This window comes from Calidris pugnax, unplaced genomic scaffold (assembly GCF_001431845.1).
Source record: "Calidris pugnax isolate Ruff unplaced genomic scaffold, ASM143184v1 scaffold52, whole genome shotgun sequence".
NCBI lineage: Eukaryota > Metazoa > Chordata > Aves > Charadriiformes > Scolopacidae > Calidris > Calidris pugnax.
The window spans coordinates 1,788,580-1,807,748 of NW_015090811.1; the positions used below are offsets into that span (position 1 = coordinate 1,788,580).

The following is a 19,169-nucleotide window of genomic DNA, read 5'->3' on the forward strand; positions in this document are numbered from 1 at the left end:
TATTACACTAAATTCATCTGTCACCTGGGAACCCTGGACCTACATCTGATCACTGTAAAGCAAAGGAGATAGCGTGTAATAGAAAGAACTCCAGAAAAATTAATACATTTCCACATTAATAAGTCTTTAATATTAAACTCGTGCGTTTTTAGCAACAAATTTTAAGGTCACTGCTTCCATATTTTATCTCTAATTCCACTTTAGACCACAGACCCTGAAAACACAACATTCAGCAAGTTGGGTACTGACAGAATCTATTTGACTAGAAACAAGACAGGAAAACTTGAAGCACGTGGAGGGCATCCAGCTGCCACCACCTCACTCACAAGTGCTCTGACACCGCGGTGACTGCCAGGCTGGCGTTGGCGTCCCTGTTTGTCCCCTCCCCACAGCTGGGTGTCCAGTAGTAGTGCTTCTTGAGGCCATAGGAGAGCTCTGCCAGGTGAACGTGCCCCTCCACTTCATAGGGCTCCACGTCCGTACGGTTGGGTTTCAAGCGGCCCGTCTCAATTAATTCTGAAAACGCCTGAAATGAGTAAAGGAAAAAAAAAAAAAAAAGAACCTGCCATGTAATATTTCACTTTGACTGCAGTGAAGGCTCTAGAAGATAACACGCAGGAGGTGAGTACTCAATCATTTCAGTACGCTGATGTCCAGTGAGTCTCATTACAGCACCACCGTATTATGTTTATTTAAAACCAAAATAAACCAGACTAAAACAGGTATCTTGCTCACAAATTGCTGTAGCAGTCCCAAAGATTGTAAAACAACAAACAAACAAAACCCAGCCCTCTTACCAGAGTTCAGGAGCAAACACTTACTATACAGGTGGCTTCGTCAAATTTGTTCCCCCAAATGTAAATATAGGAGAGTTCCATGTTTGCTTTCATTGCATCCGCAAGAGCTGTAAGTCCTTTGCCACTTATATTGTTGCTTACTACTGACAACCTAAAAACCAGAGAAAATAGTTAGGCAAATGTGTGGCAAACCACAGAATTCCCATCTCTTAGTTAAAACCAAGAGTTTAAACTAAGAGATTTATTCTTATTTTGTATTGTCTCATCGTAAATTATTATATATCATATATTGTATGTCGATTGCAATTTTATGTTTGTTAATAACGTAATTTTTTTATTTGTGTCAAGCCCAGTCCTACTTTAAAATCTTTTTTGGGGTCGCTAAAGGGAGTTTGGACTATAGAGGTGGTATTTCTCGAGGCATCACTGTGCCTCATGCAGGCAGGTTGCTCACTACTTAGTTCTTCAGCCTCAGTGACTTCCCTGCGTGGTGGCCAGGTCTCATCTCTCGTCTGCCCTGAAGCCCAGGCCTTGGCATTTATCCAGGCTAAGCTTTGATCTTTGCAGAGAGGCAGTTATTTTTATATTAGTGAACCTGGAAGGCTTTCAGAGGCACCTTGCAGCCGCCACCTCCTCAGCCCTGCTACTTAAAACCAATGGCTTCAGGTAACACCTTTGATCAGCTTTTACATCCTGCCGGCGCAGGGTTTAACGCCGGCTACAAAATACACCCTGGTGGGGAGATTACAGCTCTTTTGGGTTCACCCGGAAGCAAAGGGAGGATTTTCTTAAGTGTCGAAGATCAGAATCAACAAATATAGTGCCTTATCCTTGCACGGAGTCCGATTATCTTAAAATTCTCAATACGTACAGCTCTTGGTTTGTTTTCATTTGTGAGCCACAGGGACCTATGCTTTAAAGATGCAGAAAGAACTAATAAGGTCTAATTTCCTTCCCCCACTCCCCGCCCCAACCCTTAGAATGACTGTAAAAGCTGAGAATCACATGTAAGATGAACCACTACAGAACTGATCTAAGCCTCAACCCCAGAACCCCTGAAATAGAAGAGCAAGCACACGTCAGGCCACACAGCAAGGGATGCGAGATGAAAGAAGAGGAAGCACAAGGCAAAGGGGATGAAATGAGTTACGCGTGGCCCTGGCAGTGCGGGAAGGTGAACGTGAGGTGTTAGAACATGGGACTGAACAGCACATCTTGGCCTCCTGTTCTACTCCTTTCGCTCACGCAAAGCTACAGGGGACTTCATTCAGTCACCAAAGTAACTCAAAGGCCGAGTTCCTCGTGCTCCGAGTCATTACACCTGCAAGTCTCCAGAGGAGTTGTGTAAATACTAACGCCTGAAGGGTCCTGTTGTTCAAAGCCAAGGCTTCACTCAGGTAGATGGCTCCATCATCTTCCATCCGGTTTGCATTCAGATCTAGGATTTCCAGGGTTTGGTTCCGTTTCAGTAGTTCTGCCAAAAATTTTACTCCATCGCGGGTTATTTCATTACTGAAGGAGATACACACATATTTTTTTTAAAAGGGTGGTTTTTTTCCAGGGTGCTAAAATGAGTGTCTAATGTTAGTCAGGACACTGTCGCGTAATAACTCTTACCAGCTCAGATCGAGGTATTTCAGGCTGGAGTTTTCATACAACGCCTCACACAGTCGCTCCACACCAAAGTTTTTCATTTCGTGCTTGCACAAGTGCAGTTCCACCAGAGAGGAGTTCTTTTTCAGCATCAGAGCTACATGAACTGTGGTCTCTTCCTAAAAACATACACTCAGTTTGATTAAGCTGGACTTTGGGATAAGATACGGTTTTGTTTCAGTAAAAGGAAGATGCACAACTTAACAGAAGGGTTTGGTCATCAGTAGTGTTCTGTTCTATATATTACAGCTTCATATAACTAATAACCAGGAAACAATATATTATGATAAAGCTGAAAATTTAAAAAAATTAAAAATACCAGAAAGATATTTGCAGGTTTACAGAAATAACCAGGAAACAACATATTATGATAAAGCCAAAAATTTAAAAAATTAAATATATAAATATATAAAAATACCAGAAAGATATTTGCAGGTTTACAGTATTATATATGTCCCTGCAAATATCAGAAGCATCAGTGTTTGAATCATTGTGTCTAATCAGTTTTCCTCCCAGTCATTGCTCTTAAAAAACTGAATGTTTGAGTCAGTCTTCACTAACATTAGAAGTATTTTGCCACGACACTTACAGTATTACATACGTCCCTGCAAATATCAGAAGCATCAGTGTTTGAATCATTGTGTCTAATCAGTTTTCCTCCCAGTCATTGCTCTTAAAACACTGAATGTTTGAGTCAGTCTTCACTAACATTAGAAGTATTTTGCCACGACACTAATCTATTATTTCATCAAAAGAAACAGGATTGCTATGGGAAAAAAAAAACATATCCTGTCACTGTAAAACAAAGTAAGTTCATTTTGAAGTTGTCACGTTTAGTTAAGAAAAAACTGAGTGAATACTGTGAGCCAAAAATAAGGCAACAACCCAGAGGGCTGAGAAAATGACAGATTTGAAGGTGGAACAATGGCAAATAGAGTCACCCACAGATACACACCAGCCCCTGAGTTACATTTTCAATAGCAGTAGTTTAAATTGACTTCTAAACTGGGTTTAGGCGGATCAAGCCCTGTCTTAATAGAAACGAAACAATTAAAATCTGTTTAAACTGTTAAATTCACCTTTTAATTCAACTGTTAAATACCTTTTAAGGTGAATTTAGGAAGATCTGACAGTTTAATTTCGTTATCCTGCCATCAGGAAAATGCCTATCGCAGACACCTGACAACTGCTGCCGGTCGGGTGAAACCACCACCCCAACCAGCTCTGCAGCCAAGACTTCAGCAGGACCAGCCAGGCACAGAAGCTCTGAGCGCCTGTAGGCATCAGTTTTTTGTTTTTGTTTTTTGTTTTGTTTTGTTTTTTGTGGTTGGACTCGATCTCAGAGGTCCCTTCCAACCACTAAGATTCTGTGATTCTGTGATCCAGCAGAGCTTCCCCCAGCCAACCCTGATCCTCCTTTCAGCACTGGATTGTTTTGGAGGGTTTGTGTCTTTGTTTCGGGTAATAAATGCATCGTAGGTTTTTACATTGATGAGGTTCATTCACTTGTTAAATTCATGCTTCACGTTCACAGGGTGAAAGAACTGAACCCCCCAGCCCAGTGAATGTGGCATATTGTTGAAATGTGCCTTTTCTTCTCCAGGCTGCGGGCTCTGGCAGTTGCCCACGTATCGCGCTGCGCAGATAAACACCAGGCTGTTGTTCTTCCCCTCATTTCCTGCTAAACAGCATTTCTCCCTCAGTCTGCAGAACAATACACCAAACTCTCCATGCCCTGACAGCAGAAGGAGTATTTGTTTCTCCAACACCAAGCCCTCTCTGTTAGCCCACTATTTAACTGAGACATATCTATCAAGAAAGACATTTTTAAAAAATTAACCTTCTAGTTACACAGGGGCAGCCTGTGACTGCACAAAACTTGGCACCAAAAAAGATTATTTCTACAACTGTTTACTTCATAAGGAAACCCAGAGCCCTGTGTAGCTCAACTGTCCATAAATACATCAGTAGTGACTTCACTTGAGCTTCTCTCTTGGCTCCGACACCACAGTCTATTACGTACCTCTTGGCTGTAGAGTAAAGGACGATTTAGGTTTATTGCTTTGACTGATTTGTTCTGAGTCAGGGCTGTTGCTGTTGCTATTAGAGACTGTGTGCCCTGGAAATGAAAATAAACAAACAAACTCTTTAGAGAAACCCCGTCCAATGTATAGATCAAGCCACCAAATTACTGCGGCTTCGTGAAATTGATCGTCCGAAGATCAAAAACATCAAATGGGCTCAGATTGGAAATACTATTATTTCTGCCTCCACGTCCTCTGGAGAAATGCAAGTGCTTACAGACACATAATGTATTTTCTGATAATACCAGTGCTAACTCCCTCTGGAATAATAGAGTGGAATTAGACTAAGTAGTACAAATGACCACAAAATTTGGCAACTCAGAAAATAAAAAGCAAGAATAATGCATCTCAAAGATCTTTGTCTGTTTAATTGATCCTGTATTTTGGTTTTCCTGATTTATGAATTAAAATCAGCTTGGCCATGTTCCCTAAAGGTCTTTGCTGAAAGTTTTGGCCAAAATTTTTCCACTAGGTAAATTCACACTACATGTGAATTAATGTGATACGGAGTAGTGACAGTCTAGAATACAGGCCAGTTCAGATTTTTTTTATTATTTCCTTCTTGTTTGCTCACGTATTTATGTTATTTTCCAGTTAGGATGGTCTACACCCAAAGCTATTTCATTTTAAATCAGTTTTCTATTAACTCCCTACCAAGCATAAATATATTAAGCTTTCAAATAAATCCTACACTGGCTACACTTTCCTTGTTCATATTTTCATAGCACCCTTCACAGTTTCTGAGAAATATTTCCTCTTCTAGTTTAGGAGCAAATTCTGTAATTCCAAGAAACAAATATAAAAAAAAAATATAATAAAATTCTCCCAGGCAGGGAGAAGAACCACTTCCACCTTCCAGCCCTTCTGATGTGGTGGCACAAGGACACACCATCAGTCAGGCACTGGGATCTTGCCCCAGGAGGAGGTTCACAGCTCCAGTTGCCACCTTCTGCTGTACCCTACAGGTTTTTAAAAGCCATCCACAGTCTTTTACTGGCCAGAGTGGGAAGCACCTCGCTTAGCGCTATCTCAAAATGTAAAATCAATGGCAAGAGATGGCATTTTCTCCTAATTAAGCACTGCAGAACCTTTGTAATACCCTTGAAAGACTTATGTCATTGCTGATAATTTTACTGGGTTACTCACCATATCACAGTCTCCAAGATCCAGCTTCTCTAAGGTTGAATTAATTTGCAGCATTGAAGCAAAGAACATTCCACCTTTGTTTCCTATTTTGTTTCCAGTCATTCTCAAATACACAAGAGTTTCATTCCTCTAGACAAAATAAGAATGTAAAAAAAAAATCAATCCCTTTTAAACGGCCTGAAAAACAACACTGTCCTTTTCCCTGGGAATCCTGCTGGTTGTCACACAAAGACAAAACATCCTTCCAGAAGAATTCTGTCTAAGTGATAATGCTGATTAAGCAGTTGGCTCAGCCTCCCCTCAGTGGAATCAAACATGTGAGAGTCTGGAAACAAAATTCGAGTATTTGAAAGGTTTTGTTTCTCCCAGTTTCCCAAATTTTACACTCATGAAAATAATCCAGGCAGATATTTCTGCCTAAATTGACAGCTGGAATGGAAATCACATCAAAACTGATCTAAATCTAGTCAGCATTTTTTAAACAAGAATGTAATTTGCTTTATTTTTCAGAGGCTTTTAAACCTCGTGGCTGGTGACAGCTCAGTGAAGCGGGTTGCCTTCGGCAGGACGACTCCATGCAGAGCCAAACCCATGTGTAGGTCTCTGCAGGACTGGAGGTGGCCACAGAAAGGTCTGATCAGAGGTCTAGAAAAGTCACCATCACTCCCCTCACCCTCCATAGAGCTTCAGTGCATATGAAATATCCATTCAACTGATAGAGCCCTAAGTGCAAGGCAGAGTAGTTGTGTATTTTTAATTCCTCAGTACCACCGCAATCACCCATTATCAGAGGTTATGATTAAGTAAGTAAGAGATTGCAAAACAAGTAGTTCTGTGAGCAGCAAAACTAACAAAACCTGGGTTCATTCAGCCTGGAGAAGAGAAGGCTCCGGGGAGACCTTATAGCGGCCTTTCAATACCTGAAGGGTGCCTACAGAAGAGCTGGAGAATGACTCTTTGCCAGGAAGTGTAGTGATAGGACAAAGGGAAACGGTTTTAAATTGGAAGAAAAAAGATTCAGATTAGATCTCAGGAAGAAATTTTTTACTATGAGGGTGGTGAGACACTGGAACAGGTTGCCCAGGGAAGTTGTGGATGCCCCATCCCTGGAAGTGTTCAAGGCCAGGCTGGATGGGGCCTTGAGCAACCTGCTCTAGTGGGAGGTGTCCCTGCCCATGGCACAGGGGTAGGAACTTGATGATCTTTGAGGTCCCTTCCAACCCAAACCATTCTACGATTCTATGATTCATACAGCTTTTATATCTCGCTGGTACCCCTTCCCCAGCTGCGATACCTCACGACAGCATCTCCTTCCTTCTCCCTCCCTCAGTAACAGCCCCCTTTTCACCCTCAGATCCCCCCCAGCCCGGCCCAGCAGCCAAGGGACTGGTGGTCGGGTCCTGCCACCCTCCTGCTCAGCAAATGCTGCCAGGGGGGAGCCCCACAAACAGCTCTGGGGTTCCTTGCAAGCCCCGTGTTGTACAATGTACTCTACAACCTCCGCGTTTTGGAAGCCTGTCAAGCAGAGCTGAAATCAGTTCAGAGTTGAAAGTCTATGAAGGAGGAAGAGCGAGCCCACGCCGGTCTCATTTCACAAACATAACAAATCTTACACACAAGCCTCATTTCCTTGGGAAACCACATTAAATATAACAAACATGTTTTCATGCTGCTGCTGTAAGGCGAAGTTTTGAAAACATGTCTCAGACATCTTGAATCAAGACAAATATTGACATCAAGGTCCAGGCAAATTGAATACATTTTTTAAAAAAAAAACAAAACAAAAAATGGATGGCATTATATACTCTATAGCATAGCATTTTTCACACAGAAAAATCCATCTGTGATAGTTGTGCTAATTAAGTGTTAATGCAACTTTCTCTTGTGTGAAACCTGATTTCTGAAGTCTGCCTTGGGGAAAACAAGCAAACCCTGTGAGACAGCAAAACGCTGAATGGACCGAAGACAGAGGGCCCTTTCAGGCAGCCCTGGTGTTGGCAGGACAGCTAGTCCTCTGCATCAAAAGCAAAAAATATCAAACCAGCTGCTGTTGTCTAAATCTCCCAGACGAATACTCACGTGGAGCGCCCTCGCTATCAGCTCGGCTCCGCTTGTGCCAATATCATTAAACATCAGGTTAAGGTACCGCAGAGTGGAGTTTTCCTGAGGACCAGACAAAGCAGAAAGCAATGAGTCTTTTTTCTTCCAGAGTGTGCCTGCATTTTTCAAAAAGGAGATACATCATACATGGACTTAAAGCCTTTGTCCTTCCCTGCATTCCAGGCAGCCCCTGATTTGGAGAAGCAGTTAAAGAATGACAGAGTATGTCAGATGGTGACGGAAAGGCAGAAAAAACACATAGTGTGTGGGTCCTCGTGGGGCTTACAGACACCACCTAGGAACCCAGGTGCTCAGCACAGCCAAACGAAGCAGCTGGTCAAGCTCAGATCATAGAATCATAAAATCATAGAATGGTTTGGGTTGGAAGGGCCCTTAAAGATCACCCAGTTCCCACCCCCCTGCCCTGGGCAGGGACCCCTCCCACCAGCCCAGGTTGCTCCAAGCCCCATCCAGCCTGGCCTTGAGCCCCTCCAGGGATGGGGCAGCCACAGCTTCTCTGGGCAACCTCTTCCAGTGTCTCACCACCCTCACAGGAAAGAATTTCTTCCTGAGATCTAATCTAAATCTCCTCTCTTTCAGTTTAAAACCATTTCCCCTCATCCTATCACTCCACTCCCTGATGAAGAGTCCCTCCCCATCTCTCCTGTAGCCCCTTTAGGGACTGGAAGGGGCTGTAAGTTCTCCCCGGAGCCTCCTCCAGGATGAACAACCCCAGCTCTCTCAGCCTCTCTACATAGGATGCAAACCTTCAGGCCTTTTGTGGATTTAATGGCCCTCCCTGAGCTCCAGGAGCACAGGCAATGAGTGGCAACTCACCATTTTCTGCCTGTATTCTGGTACTTACAGTGACAGGCAGCATTAAAATTTAGACCCACAAAAAGGCTAACAGAGATGATAAAGCATGTAAACCAAAGGCCCTGGCACACTTGACACTACCACTATCTCCTTTGTTGAACTAAACTGTAAGCCTGAAAGCCCCACAGTTTATTCCACTGTTCTTTCTTCATGACGCCCCAGCCAAATGTCAAATGCTTTCCTACCAGAAATTAAAAATCTCCCCAGACAATGCAATCTGAGATTCTAGTGGGATGGATTTGGAAGCGAAAGTCAGAATTAATGGAATTTTGCCAAACCAATACATTCTTGTCTCCAGTTTATCACAGATAAATATTATATAAACCAAAGGTCCTGGCACACTTGACATTACCATGATCTCCTTTGTTGAACTGAACTGAAAGCCTGAAAGCCCCACAGTTTATTCCACTGTTCTTTCTTCATGACACCCCAGCCAAATGTCAAATGCTTTCCTACCATAAAGCATGTAAACCAAAGGCCCTGGCACACTTGACACTACCACTATCTCCTTTGTTGAACTAAACTGTAAGCCTGAAAGCCCCACAGTTTATTCCACTGTTCTTTCTTCATGACGCCCCAGCCAAATGTCAAATGCTTTCCTACCAGAAATTAAAAATCTCCCCAGACAATGCAATCTGAGATTCTAGTGGGATGGATTTGGAAGCGAAAGTCAGAATTAATGGAATTTTGCCAAACCAATACATTCTTGTCTCCAGTTTATCACAGATAAATATTATATTAGCCAAATAAACTACAAGTTGCTCATGATAAATATCATTTTGGCACCTGGAGGAATGCTGCCACATGCTTTGCTGCAGCATCAGTCAATGCATTATACCGAAGATCCAAACCTGAAAAAGAAGAAGACTGTGACAGATGCGTATGTGCAATTAACTGATCCCTAGACAAAAAGAAATCAGGATGAATTAAGGTTGAAATCAAGGCTGCTTATGTTTTCTCATATTAGCACAGCCATGTCATACCTACATGAAAAAAGCTTACCTGTGACAAATACAGTGTTGGACAAGACAGAGGCAAGAACCTGAAGATCATCATCTGTAACTCTCTGCACAGGCTCCAGATGATTATTTCCAGCTATTTTTAATGTGATCCCTTTTGAGCATCTGCTGTAACAGAAAAACGTGAGCAAATGGGCAGAAGTAAAATGATACAGAGCAATGAACCCTCTCTCCAGATGCAGAGGGTAGCCACGCTTGCCCTCGCCAGTGTGTTTGCACGCAGTGAGCTGCCACCACTCCCTCTGGTAACACCATGACAGACGACATGGTTCAGGCTGTCCCTCAGCAATGTCCCTTCTCTCTGAAGCCACTGCATGGTTGCACGACCACACTTAGCACAGAAAGCAGGAAGAAGCAAGATGAGGGGAAGGCAGACAGAAATAAAACCTATCCTGCAGGTTACCTCATCATCTCCTTTTAACTTGTTCCCTTTATTTACTCCATCCTTCCCTCAGGATCAAAAACCTAATGCAAACCATTTCACTACGCTGTATTTTCTCAGGTTTTCTCTCCAAAGGACAATTAACTTTGACCCCAGGAGCATCTGTGAGAGGAAGCCCTACCTCACCACATAACGAGAGAGAATTTGGGTGGTTAATACCTTGGCAGGATTCAGAGACAGCTCAGGGAAGCGTTACCAGCTGGAAGCTAACTGGATGCAGCTGAGGCTTTTTAAACAGGAGCGAGACAAAAGGAAGGGAGTTAGGATGACTAGACACTGGGTTTGGCTTCTTTAAGGGACACAAAGGCACCATCCTCTACATTTTTCACTTTTTAATTTTTTTTTATTTTATTTCACTGCTTGTAAAGCTGCCCAGACGGGATATATAGCTAGAAACTTCTGCCAAGATGATGTCAAGATGAGTCAAAGCAGAACCTCAGCAGTAAATGCTAAATATGATTTGTGTTTAAGCCTGAAACTGCATGAACTTTCTCATTGTTCAATTCCTTGCCCTGCTGTTTTGTGAAAGGCTTTCAGAAGCATCTGAAACACGCTGTTTGTTATTTCCTTACATTTTATCAGCTTCTTGGAGCACACAAGCGATGAAGGGGTTTTCGGGTCGGCCCAAGCTCTGGCAGGCCAGCACATAGCCCTGGTGAAGATCTGGATGAACTGCCATGACCTGCTGGAAAAACAAACCAAAGTGTTAGTGCACAGTTAGGGCAGCCTAGCAACATCACCATGGACCCCAGTGCCTGTGGTGCCGGGCTCTGCTTAGCAAGAAAAATGGTCTGAAAAGGGTTACAACTCTTGGTATGCAGCACAAGGATAATACAGATACAGACAGGAAAAGCTCGAGGGAAAAAAATGGAATTATGGACGTGTTTCTGATCCGCCTTCATGTGGGATGTGAGGTAAGAGAGGATTAATATTCATAGAGGTAGGTCCTTTTTCCCTGTAAAGCAGCTGTGCCCCCAACCTCCTTGTGCCTACCTGAAGTGATCACCCTCTCCCCACGTCAACCCACGGGTGAGCTCTGCCCCACGGGTGAGCCAGGCGACTCCACAAGGTCAATAAGGTGTGGACATGGAGCCCGTTTCCAAGGAGGGTGTCCCAGGTCCCCACCACCCAGAGGGAGTGGGCAAAGGTGGCCAGGCCCAGCCCAGGGCCCTGGCAGGAGGCCCCACAGCATCTGGGGCCTCCCCTGGGAGGGGACTTTCAGCAGCTCACCCCCAGAGTATTTACTCCTAGCAGCCTTTGCCAAAATTTCCATGGTTACACAGATTAGCAGCTACTTCAAAGGTGCCTGTGCTGCTCTTTTCCATCAAATAAATCCTTCCAGCCACTTCACTGCTGCCCTTGTAGGTGGGAGGGGGTGGCCTGGCATCGCACGCTCTCCCGTCCCACAGCCTGTGGGGCACGCACCCCGGTACAGAACCTGCAGCCAAAGAAAAAGAAAATACCCTCAGGCAACGTCTGAATTAGGCTGGGAAGCCCAGCATGGTGGTCACTCAGTTCTTTCTCCTTGTCCCGGTGGCAACTGGAAACTCCCCATCTCTGGAAACATGATGGCCCCCCCCAGCAGAGAAAAGGGTGTCAGTGGGAGATGACTGACAGCTCCACCTCCACGTCCTCTCTTATCATTCCTTAAATGCCAGCTGAAAGGTTTCCTCTGTCCAGACATTTATATATATTTATAATAATATTTATTCTAAATATAATAAATATTGCTAATAAATAAATTTATCACTTATCCTAAAGTCATATGCTCCATGAAAAATCTGGAAGTATCGGCCCTGGATGACAATCAGATACAGGAGGTATTTGGTTGTTCCTTTGTTTTCATTTTTATTTTACTGATACTTCCCTTCTGCAAAATCCAAGTTCTTCATTACACCCGGGTGCCACCTTTCCCTGCTACAGGGAAAAGGCACCTTCCACCTGGAATGCACCTCAGCCTGGGTTACTCATTAGCACTGATATCTGAGTATTCAGACAGGGGGGAAAAAAAGCAAGAAGGTGGAAACACTGACCTTTGTGTTGAACGGTGAAGATGAAACACTGACTGGAGGGACCACCTCAGCCTGTTTGCATCTTTTATTTTTTGCTGGGTACACTGGAAAAGAAGAGCTGCGCTTGCGTAGAATCAATACATCACAAACTGAAACAGAGCAGAGGACAATTTAAAAATGCATATGATTTTGTTAATGCCTTTAAGACCATTAACGTTTGCTGCTCATTTGATAATGAACAATTTCATACCCTAAAGCTGTGCTATTTTAAGTGTAACAGTATTCCTGGCCATACTGATTTTAGGGCTCAGAACGCACCTTCCTTTTCATATAACGCGTTTCCTTTCCAAGATTTTCACTTGTGCAATTTTCTTCTTGAAGGTTACATTTACAGAAGTAGCAATTTATGCAAAAGAATCACAGATTTCATTCATTTAAATTACTCTCCCCTGCACTGTGCCTACAAAGGAAATGAAGCAGCAGACTTATGTTTCTGCTAAGAAATAAAATTAACCCCATAAGAAATCTTTCCAGCAGAGGAAACAACATGGATTCTTTTTTTTTTGGCCAAAATTTCCACCATACTGTGAGGTGTAATCTTATATTAATGAGCAGAATATTCTGTGTTCATCTATCAACAGTAATGCAGCTCCACGGCATTTTCTTGGAGATTTTTCCCTAAAAACAAAATCCCAAAGATTACTGTTTAATTGCCATAATGTATCTTCTTAATGTCTGTGCCTGGATACCTGCGGAGGTGAAAGAACTGACAAATGTGAAATGCCTCAGCCTGTCTGAAAACCGATTCAGTATCTTTCCAAAGGAAATCTTTCTCCTGGAGTCATTAGAGTGATTATGCCTGGGCCAAGATGAAGGAATTCAATTCCCAAATCTGCCAGAAGACATCAGCAAATTGCAGGTAGGAGCAGTCGAAGGTGGGGATGATCTTGGTTTGCTGCCGTACGGCACTTCCAGGGAATTCAGCGTCTCCCAAATGCAGGACAGAAGGTTCTCCTGGTCTCCTTAGGGACATCACCCAGCACCACATCAGGGTGTCAGAATAGGAGCAGTATCAAAACTCCATGTTTGAACCTCACGTTTTCTCTCTGTGTTTGGTCACCATCCCAATGGTAGCTCAGTTTATAAACCTTACTGATACTCTCTGTACATTCATTATGCATCAAGCTAAGGAAAAATACTTTATTTATTAAAAATTATGCACAAGTATTTTCCAGAATCTGAAAGAACTGCATATGGAGAATAATTATCTTGAGTTTCTGCCCACAGCTATTGGCTCATTGACCCACTTGAAAATATTTGACTGTCAAAACAACCTCCTTAAACACCTCCCAGACTCTGTGTGCCAAATACAAGGTGAAAAATAGTCTCTGTGTTCTTAAGGACACCAGTACCAGCAAGCATTTTGGAAGAAGGAGGGAGAGAAGGGAAGGAAGGAATGCAGTGCATCCTTCAGGGCTCATCCTGTAATTGTATGGGAGCCAAATGGGATAAAAGTAAGGAACTGGGAGGGTGAGGGAAGCACTATGCCCAAGACAAGCAGACATAAGGTTCTCCCCCCAACACCCCCCATAACCCATCTCAACCTCAGGAGTCCAAGGAAAAGGGTGTTTCCCCAAACTCAGCTCCAAGCAGACCCCACCCCTGATGTGAGAAGACCCACCAGTGACTCCAGGAGGGTAGTCAGAAACCAGATCTCTGAGGGGGTTCCCCAGCTCAGTCTTTCCACCTTCCCCACTTCATTGCATTTCTGAGTGGCTTAGCTCACTAGTGCTGTTGGTGGGCCAATTAGCAGGGCTTTTAAAAGCTGGATTTGGCCACCTGGCTGCCAACTGAATAGTCTCCACCTGGTGAAGTAAATGCTTTGCTGGGAGAGCCTGAGTCCCATCCTTCTGTATTTGGGAGAAGATACTTTGAATTTTAAACACTCTGGTGAGATGTTCAACACACACATTTGTTACATGCACAGAGTGAGATGTTTGTGCATCATCCATGTGCAGGGATCACGCAGAAATTCTCCCCATCATTCCTGTTCTTTGTGCTGCAGCTTTTGTGTGGTCAGGTTTGCAAAAACTGCTTGCTCAGAAGAATAATCACCTGTCCCAGCTGCCCTGTCCTGGCTGCCCCAGGATTTGGACAGTCTTCAGCAGCTGGAGCTGGTCTTTGTGGATGGGAACCCTTATGACAGACCTTCTGACTGAAGTGTGCTGTCAGGGGACATCTGGGAATACTTACAGGAAAAAAAGGCGTAAAAAGGCCATGAACTTAAAGGTAAGGGCATTAAGAAAGACACCACAATATATACACAAGGCATTGCTTATAGATGAAACTAACTGCAGGTGGCATTTTCCACTCTTTGACCGTAGAGAATTGAAGATCCATTGTGCAAACAGATAAAACAAAACACATTTTTTGTGTCTTTTATGTTTGTTTGTTTTTCCCAGAAGACATCAGTCTGTACCACCGATGGCCCATGGAATTGATTTGCTCAGAAAAAATACAAGGCAAGAAGGAAGGAAAAGCAAATCCTCAGTCCTTGATTCTTCTGAACCTAAATTACTCCTCTCTTTCTGTAAAATCTGTAATTTCTTCATGAACCAATGTGTTTCTCCCAAATTGTTCTTCTGAACTAAAAGATGACATTTAAAGATGTGTAGACACAGTCATTTACTACTCTAATCAAAGGCTGTGTTCGTAAGAAATTCCTCTTGAAAAAAGTAACACTCAGAGTAAAGGAAAAGTCAAATGGCTGGCATTCTGTCTTAGCTGCAAACAAGGTAGTCTGATACAGCATAAAAGGGTTTTTTGGAGACCACAATGTGCCTGGATTTTTGCACCAAGAATATCCAGCTGTTACACTCTTCCACATGACTGTTTGCTTTTACCCTTTTCCTCCAGGTAACCAGATTGTTCTTCTCTCTATCTCAGATCCAAAGTTTGCAGTGTGGGGTGATGAACCAGAAGAGGTTTGGAACCTTTCTTGATGCTTAAGAATCTAATGGAAAAAAAAAAGAAAGAAGGAAAAGAAAAGGAAGGGAAAAGAGAAGCCTGGAAAAGGATTCAATACCAAAAGTGATATTTGGGCAGTAAACTACACAGAGCTCTTTTCATTTACAAGGAGGGCAAATGTGAGCAGAGATAAGCAAGTGGGAGACAAGTAGCTATGAAAGCATTTGAATCAGTGTTACAATGAAAACATTATTTTTTGAAGTTTGTTTTGTATTTTTGTCAACATTGACTCCAGTTGAATCAGGCAGATTCTGAAACATTCATGATATTAATCTCATTCCAGATGCATGTTATCTCAAAGCATGAAGGCAGCCAATTAACTGGAAATTAACCTAATCTGTAGGAATTTGGTGCAATGAAGTGTTCTTTTTTTTCTGAATCCCGACGTATTTTACATGCAATTCCTAGAAATCTGTTTTCCAGTCAGTGAGGTACAGCCATGTCTAGAATGGAACAATATTTGGGGTCCCAGCTACTAGCAGTTATTTAATGAGTTTTACATTCAGAAATGATCAGTACCTTGTTTGGAAATACGGAGGAGGACTCCAGGCAGGCAGAACACATGCAATTCTACCAGCACCCGCGTTACCATCCTGTCTTACAGAGGTGTAAAAAGCTGTTTTCAAAGTATCTCTACACGTTTGCAAAACTGTTCACTGCTGTTTTGACAATCTGGAGTTACAGTCTTTGGAATGAGTGCAAGCTGTCAGATCCTCAGCGGCACCGCTCCTCTCCGAGAGAGCTTGGAGACAGTTTGTAAAACGTCTGTGTACGACAGGCTTATTTGAAAGCAGAGAGTCTGCAGAATGCCATATTCTGTGATGATTCCAGGTCCTGGCATGTCCTAACACCTTCGTTATTCAAAAGAACCATGAGAAACACTCCTTACTATAATTCTAGCACGCCAAATTTATATGCAACCATGTCTTTCCACAGCACTTCACAGGTAGCTCTTTGTTCTACACAGCTGATGTCCTTGTCTAGTTTTTATTGTGTATTTCTCAGTTACTCCTTAAACCCCTCCAGAGTTTTATTTGCAGCACACATAAAGCACAGAGCTGGACTGGGACTGGCCACCATGCAGAATCACAATGCAGGACTGGGTGGGAGCAGAGCCTTTTATTTAGTTTAATTGGCTGGTCAGAACTGCAGTCCTTCTGTCCCTTCCCTGGAGGGACAAGGTGACTCCCAACTGGAAGAGTTGCCTCAGAGAAGGTGGTGGCATCCTGGAGGAGGTGGTGAAGACAAGGTCACCCAGACCCAGCTCTTCCTAGAGCTCCACCTCTAGGTAGTAGTCTCCAAATGCTGCAGCTACATCTGCTCCAGGGGATGGAGCTTATTGCCGTTTGCCTCTTGAACAGATTGATACTGAAATCTCTTACTATGATCGTTGGCAGGAGAGAGCTGGGAGTGCAAAAAAAGTGGGATGGCTCAGTTTTGGCTTTCCATTTTACTAGGTAATGGATGCTGTTTTGATTGTTTGGAGGTGTCTTATGAAATATTTTCACCCTGAGCGAAGGCAAAGAGGCACAGAGAGAAGAATGATTCAGAGAGTACCAAGAAATCACTGAAAGAGAGATATTTCTGGGAAGAGCAGGAGATAGGTAGTACATTCAATGGAAGTGATTTAATAAAAGCTTTTTACTGGAAAAATAGGTATGAGAGAACCATAAGAGGGCAAAGGACTGAGAAGGGGATCATGAACAGCAAGAGGAGGTTGTGAGCAGTGAGTCCATACTGTGCTCTGGAGCTGGGAATGAGGAACCCAAGCACAAAGGAGCAAGAAACCCCAATACTGAAGTCCAGTTCAGTCAGTATGATTACAATAAACACCAGACTTTAAACACGGGCCAGCTGATTTATTGAGCTGGAGAGAAAGGTTCAGTGAGAAAGGAGAGATTCAGAGAGATTCTCACAGAATAGATGAAGGATCAATTTCCCAGTTGGACCAAAGGCAGGTTTGAGGAGGAAAGTCACAGAAAGGCAAGAGATTAAGAGAAGAGGTTGGTGTGCTGCTGATAAACAGAGATGATGGTACTTCCACGTTATAATAACTCTCCTGGCTTGAGTCAATACTTCAAAGTTTCTCTTGTTAGCACTGTATGAAGCAGGGGCTCTTTGTTTCATTTCAGAGACTGAGGATCTCTGTAGAAAATAAAGGACCCCACACTGCAGCAATTCCCTGCTACCTCTGACCAAGACACTCCATCTCACATTTCTCAGAGCTGGAAGAGCTGAGTGCTCTTTTCAAGTGGAATTGAAACTGGAACGAGGAAGTCCACAGAGAACCTCACATGAAATCATGGATTAGATGATCAAGAGGCATCAGCACAGCATGGTCAGCTGCTGTCCAGCCAGAAGTTGATGTTGGAAGGGTCACTTGGACAGAAAGGTGAATATTGATCTGCATCTGCACAGGAGAACTTGCTGAGCAGGGTCCTAGCAAGTTAGGAAAGTGCCACTGAATGATCCTCTCCTCCAGGAGACTGCTGCAGTGTGTAGATATACTCAGGGCTAATTGAGCAGCACTTTATCCCTCAAGCTGCCTCAGGATTTCTCTAAGACTCCTCACTCAGTGGGTAGATGTAATATCTTTACTTCCTAAAATACCTTACCAATGAATAATCCCACTGCAGCCTTTGAGCTCACGTGTGGGTTAACATGCTCCACGACACGAGTAACTACGCTTTGAACAGAATTTGGTTCTGTGTAAGGAAATACAATAAAATACCAAATAAGAAATTATCAAATAAATAAAGCAGGAGCCACTTAAACATCCCAAGTTGGTGCTTTTTCTAACAAGTCTTGGGCACAGAGCAGGGTGCTCTGCTCTTAGCCAGAAGGTGCCCACTGGCTTTGAATTATAAACTTTGCTTATTTCCTTCATCTTTAGGGTAAAGATAAGATCACTGTCTATGTCACAAGGTGTTATGAAGGTAAATGGATTAATCCTGAATGCAGGAAAGGCACTGCAGGACCCCCATTGGCTTTCATATGTTCTAGATCAGACTCTTAGATGTGGAAGTTTGGGTTTGTGCTGCATGTCATAAAAGGGTCTGTACAGAAAGGCTGAAACAGCTCAGAATGAGAAGAAGCATCCCTGAAGTATCCTGAAATCTTTGCATAGCCTTATCCAGATGCTCATGGATTGCTCTGCATCCAAAATCTTTGCTATGTCCTGGTTAAATCAGGATTTATCTCTGATGTAATCTACCACAAAATTTCCCTTGCTCCCGAGACCTGCAAAGGCACCAGTCAACTGTTTCTTACCTTGATTTTATGCTGATTCTGTACACAGGACTCATCTACACTATGAGACAGCATCAAAGACCACAGCAAAGGCGGAACAGCTCCTTCTGTATTCCTACTGGACTAATATATAATCTTGAGTTGTTGGGATGCTTTCCAGATCTCACAATTATGTTGATTCAATGCATTCACAAAGAGGCAACAGTTTGGGGGGGGGGGAAGAAACTAAAATTTAAAACACAGAGTTTTCAAGAATTTTCACATTAGAGGCATTTTCCTTGTATACAGGAGGCCACACTCACCCTCTCCACCCACCTGCATTAGCACATCCCAGCCACTTCCCTCCCTTGGCAAACCTGCAGCGTGTCCACCTGAAATCATCACTGCTTTTTTGAAAGCAGCCATCGCTGGGTTCACAATATGAAGATTAAGCTTATATAGCAGTGTAAGCATGGCCCAGAGAATCTGAAAGGATATGTTATTAAGTGGAATGATCTGTGCATGCAGAAGGTTAAATAGCGGTTCTGTATCATAGAATCATAGAATCGACTTTTCTCTTTTGAAAGCAGTCGTCGCTGTGTTCACAATATGAAGATTAAGCTTATATAGCAGTGTAAGCATGGCCCAGAGAATCTGAAAGGATATGTTATTAAGTGGAATGATCTGTGCATGCAGAAGGTTAAATAGCGGTTCTGTATCATAGAATCATAGAATCGACTAGGTTGGAAGAGACCCTTGGGATCATTGAGTCCAACCATCTACCC

The 19,169-nt window shown here is 43.1% G+C and overlaps 1 protein-coding gene across 5 annotated transcripts; it reads right to left on the minus strand.

The window, feature by feature from the left end:
- Positions 1 to 55: 55 nt before the first annotated feature.
- LRRC34 (leucine rich repeat containing 34) lies at positions 56 to 18,918 on the minus strand. 5 transcript variants are annotated; one of them, XM_014938780.1, is made up of 13 exons: positions 18,427 to 18,918; positions 12,151 to 12,278; positions 11,348 to 11,555; positions 10,690 to 10,802; positions 9,659 to 9,783; positions 9,443 to 9,507; positions 7,760 to 7,843; positions 5,681 to 5,809; positions 4,474 to 4,569; positions 2,415 to 2,569; positions 2,154 to 2,309; positions 822 to 948; positions 56 to 526 (listed from the first exon to the last, which is right to left on the minus strand). In XM_014938780.1, the coding sequence occupies exons 4-13, from the start codon at positions 10,794 to 10,796 to the stop codon at positions 323 to 325; spliced, it is 1,248 nt and encodes a 415-aa protein (XP_014794266.1). In that variant the 5' UTR covers positions 10,797 to 10,802; positions 11,348 to 11,555; positions 12,151 to 12,278; positions 18,427 to 18,918; the 3' UTR covers positions 56 to 322. The 5 variants fall into 5 exon arrangements, with proteins under 5 accessions (XP_014794266.1, XP_014794268.1, XP_014794269.1 ...); XM_014938779.1 differs by having other exon boundaries at positions 323 to 526; positions 10,690 to 10,799; XM_014938781.1 differs by having other exon boundaries at positions 323 to 526; positions 9,659 to 9,780.
- Between the last annotated feature and the right edge of the window lie 251 nt (positions 18,919 to 19,169).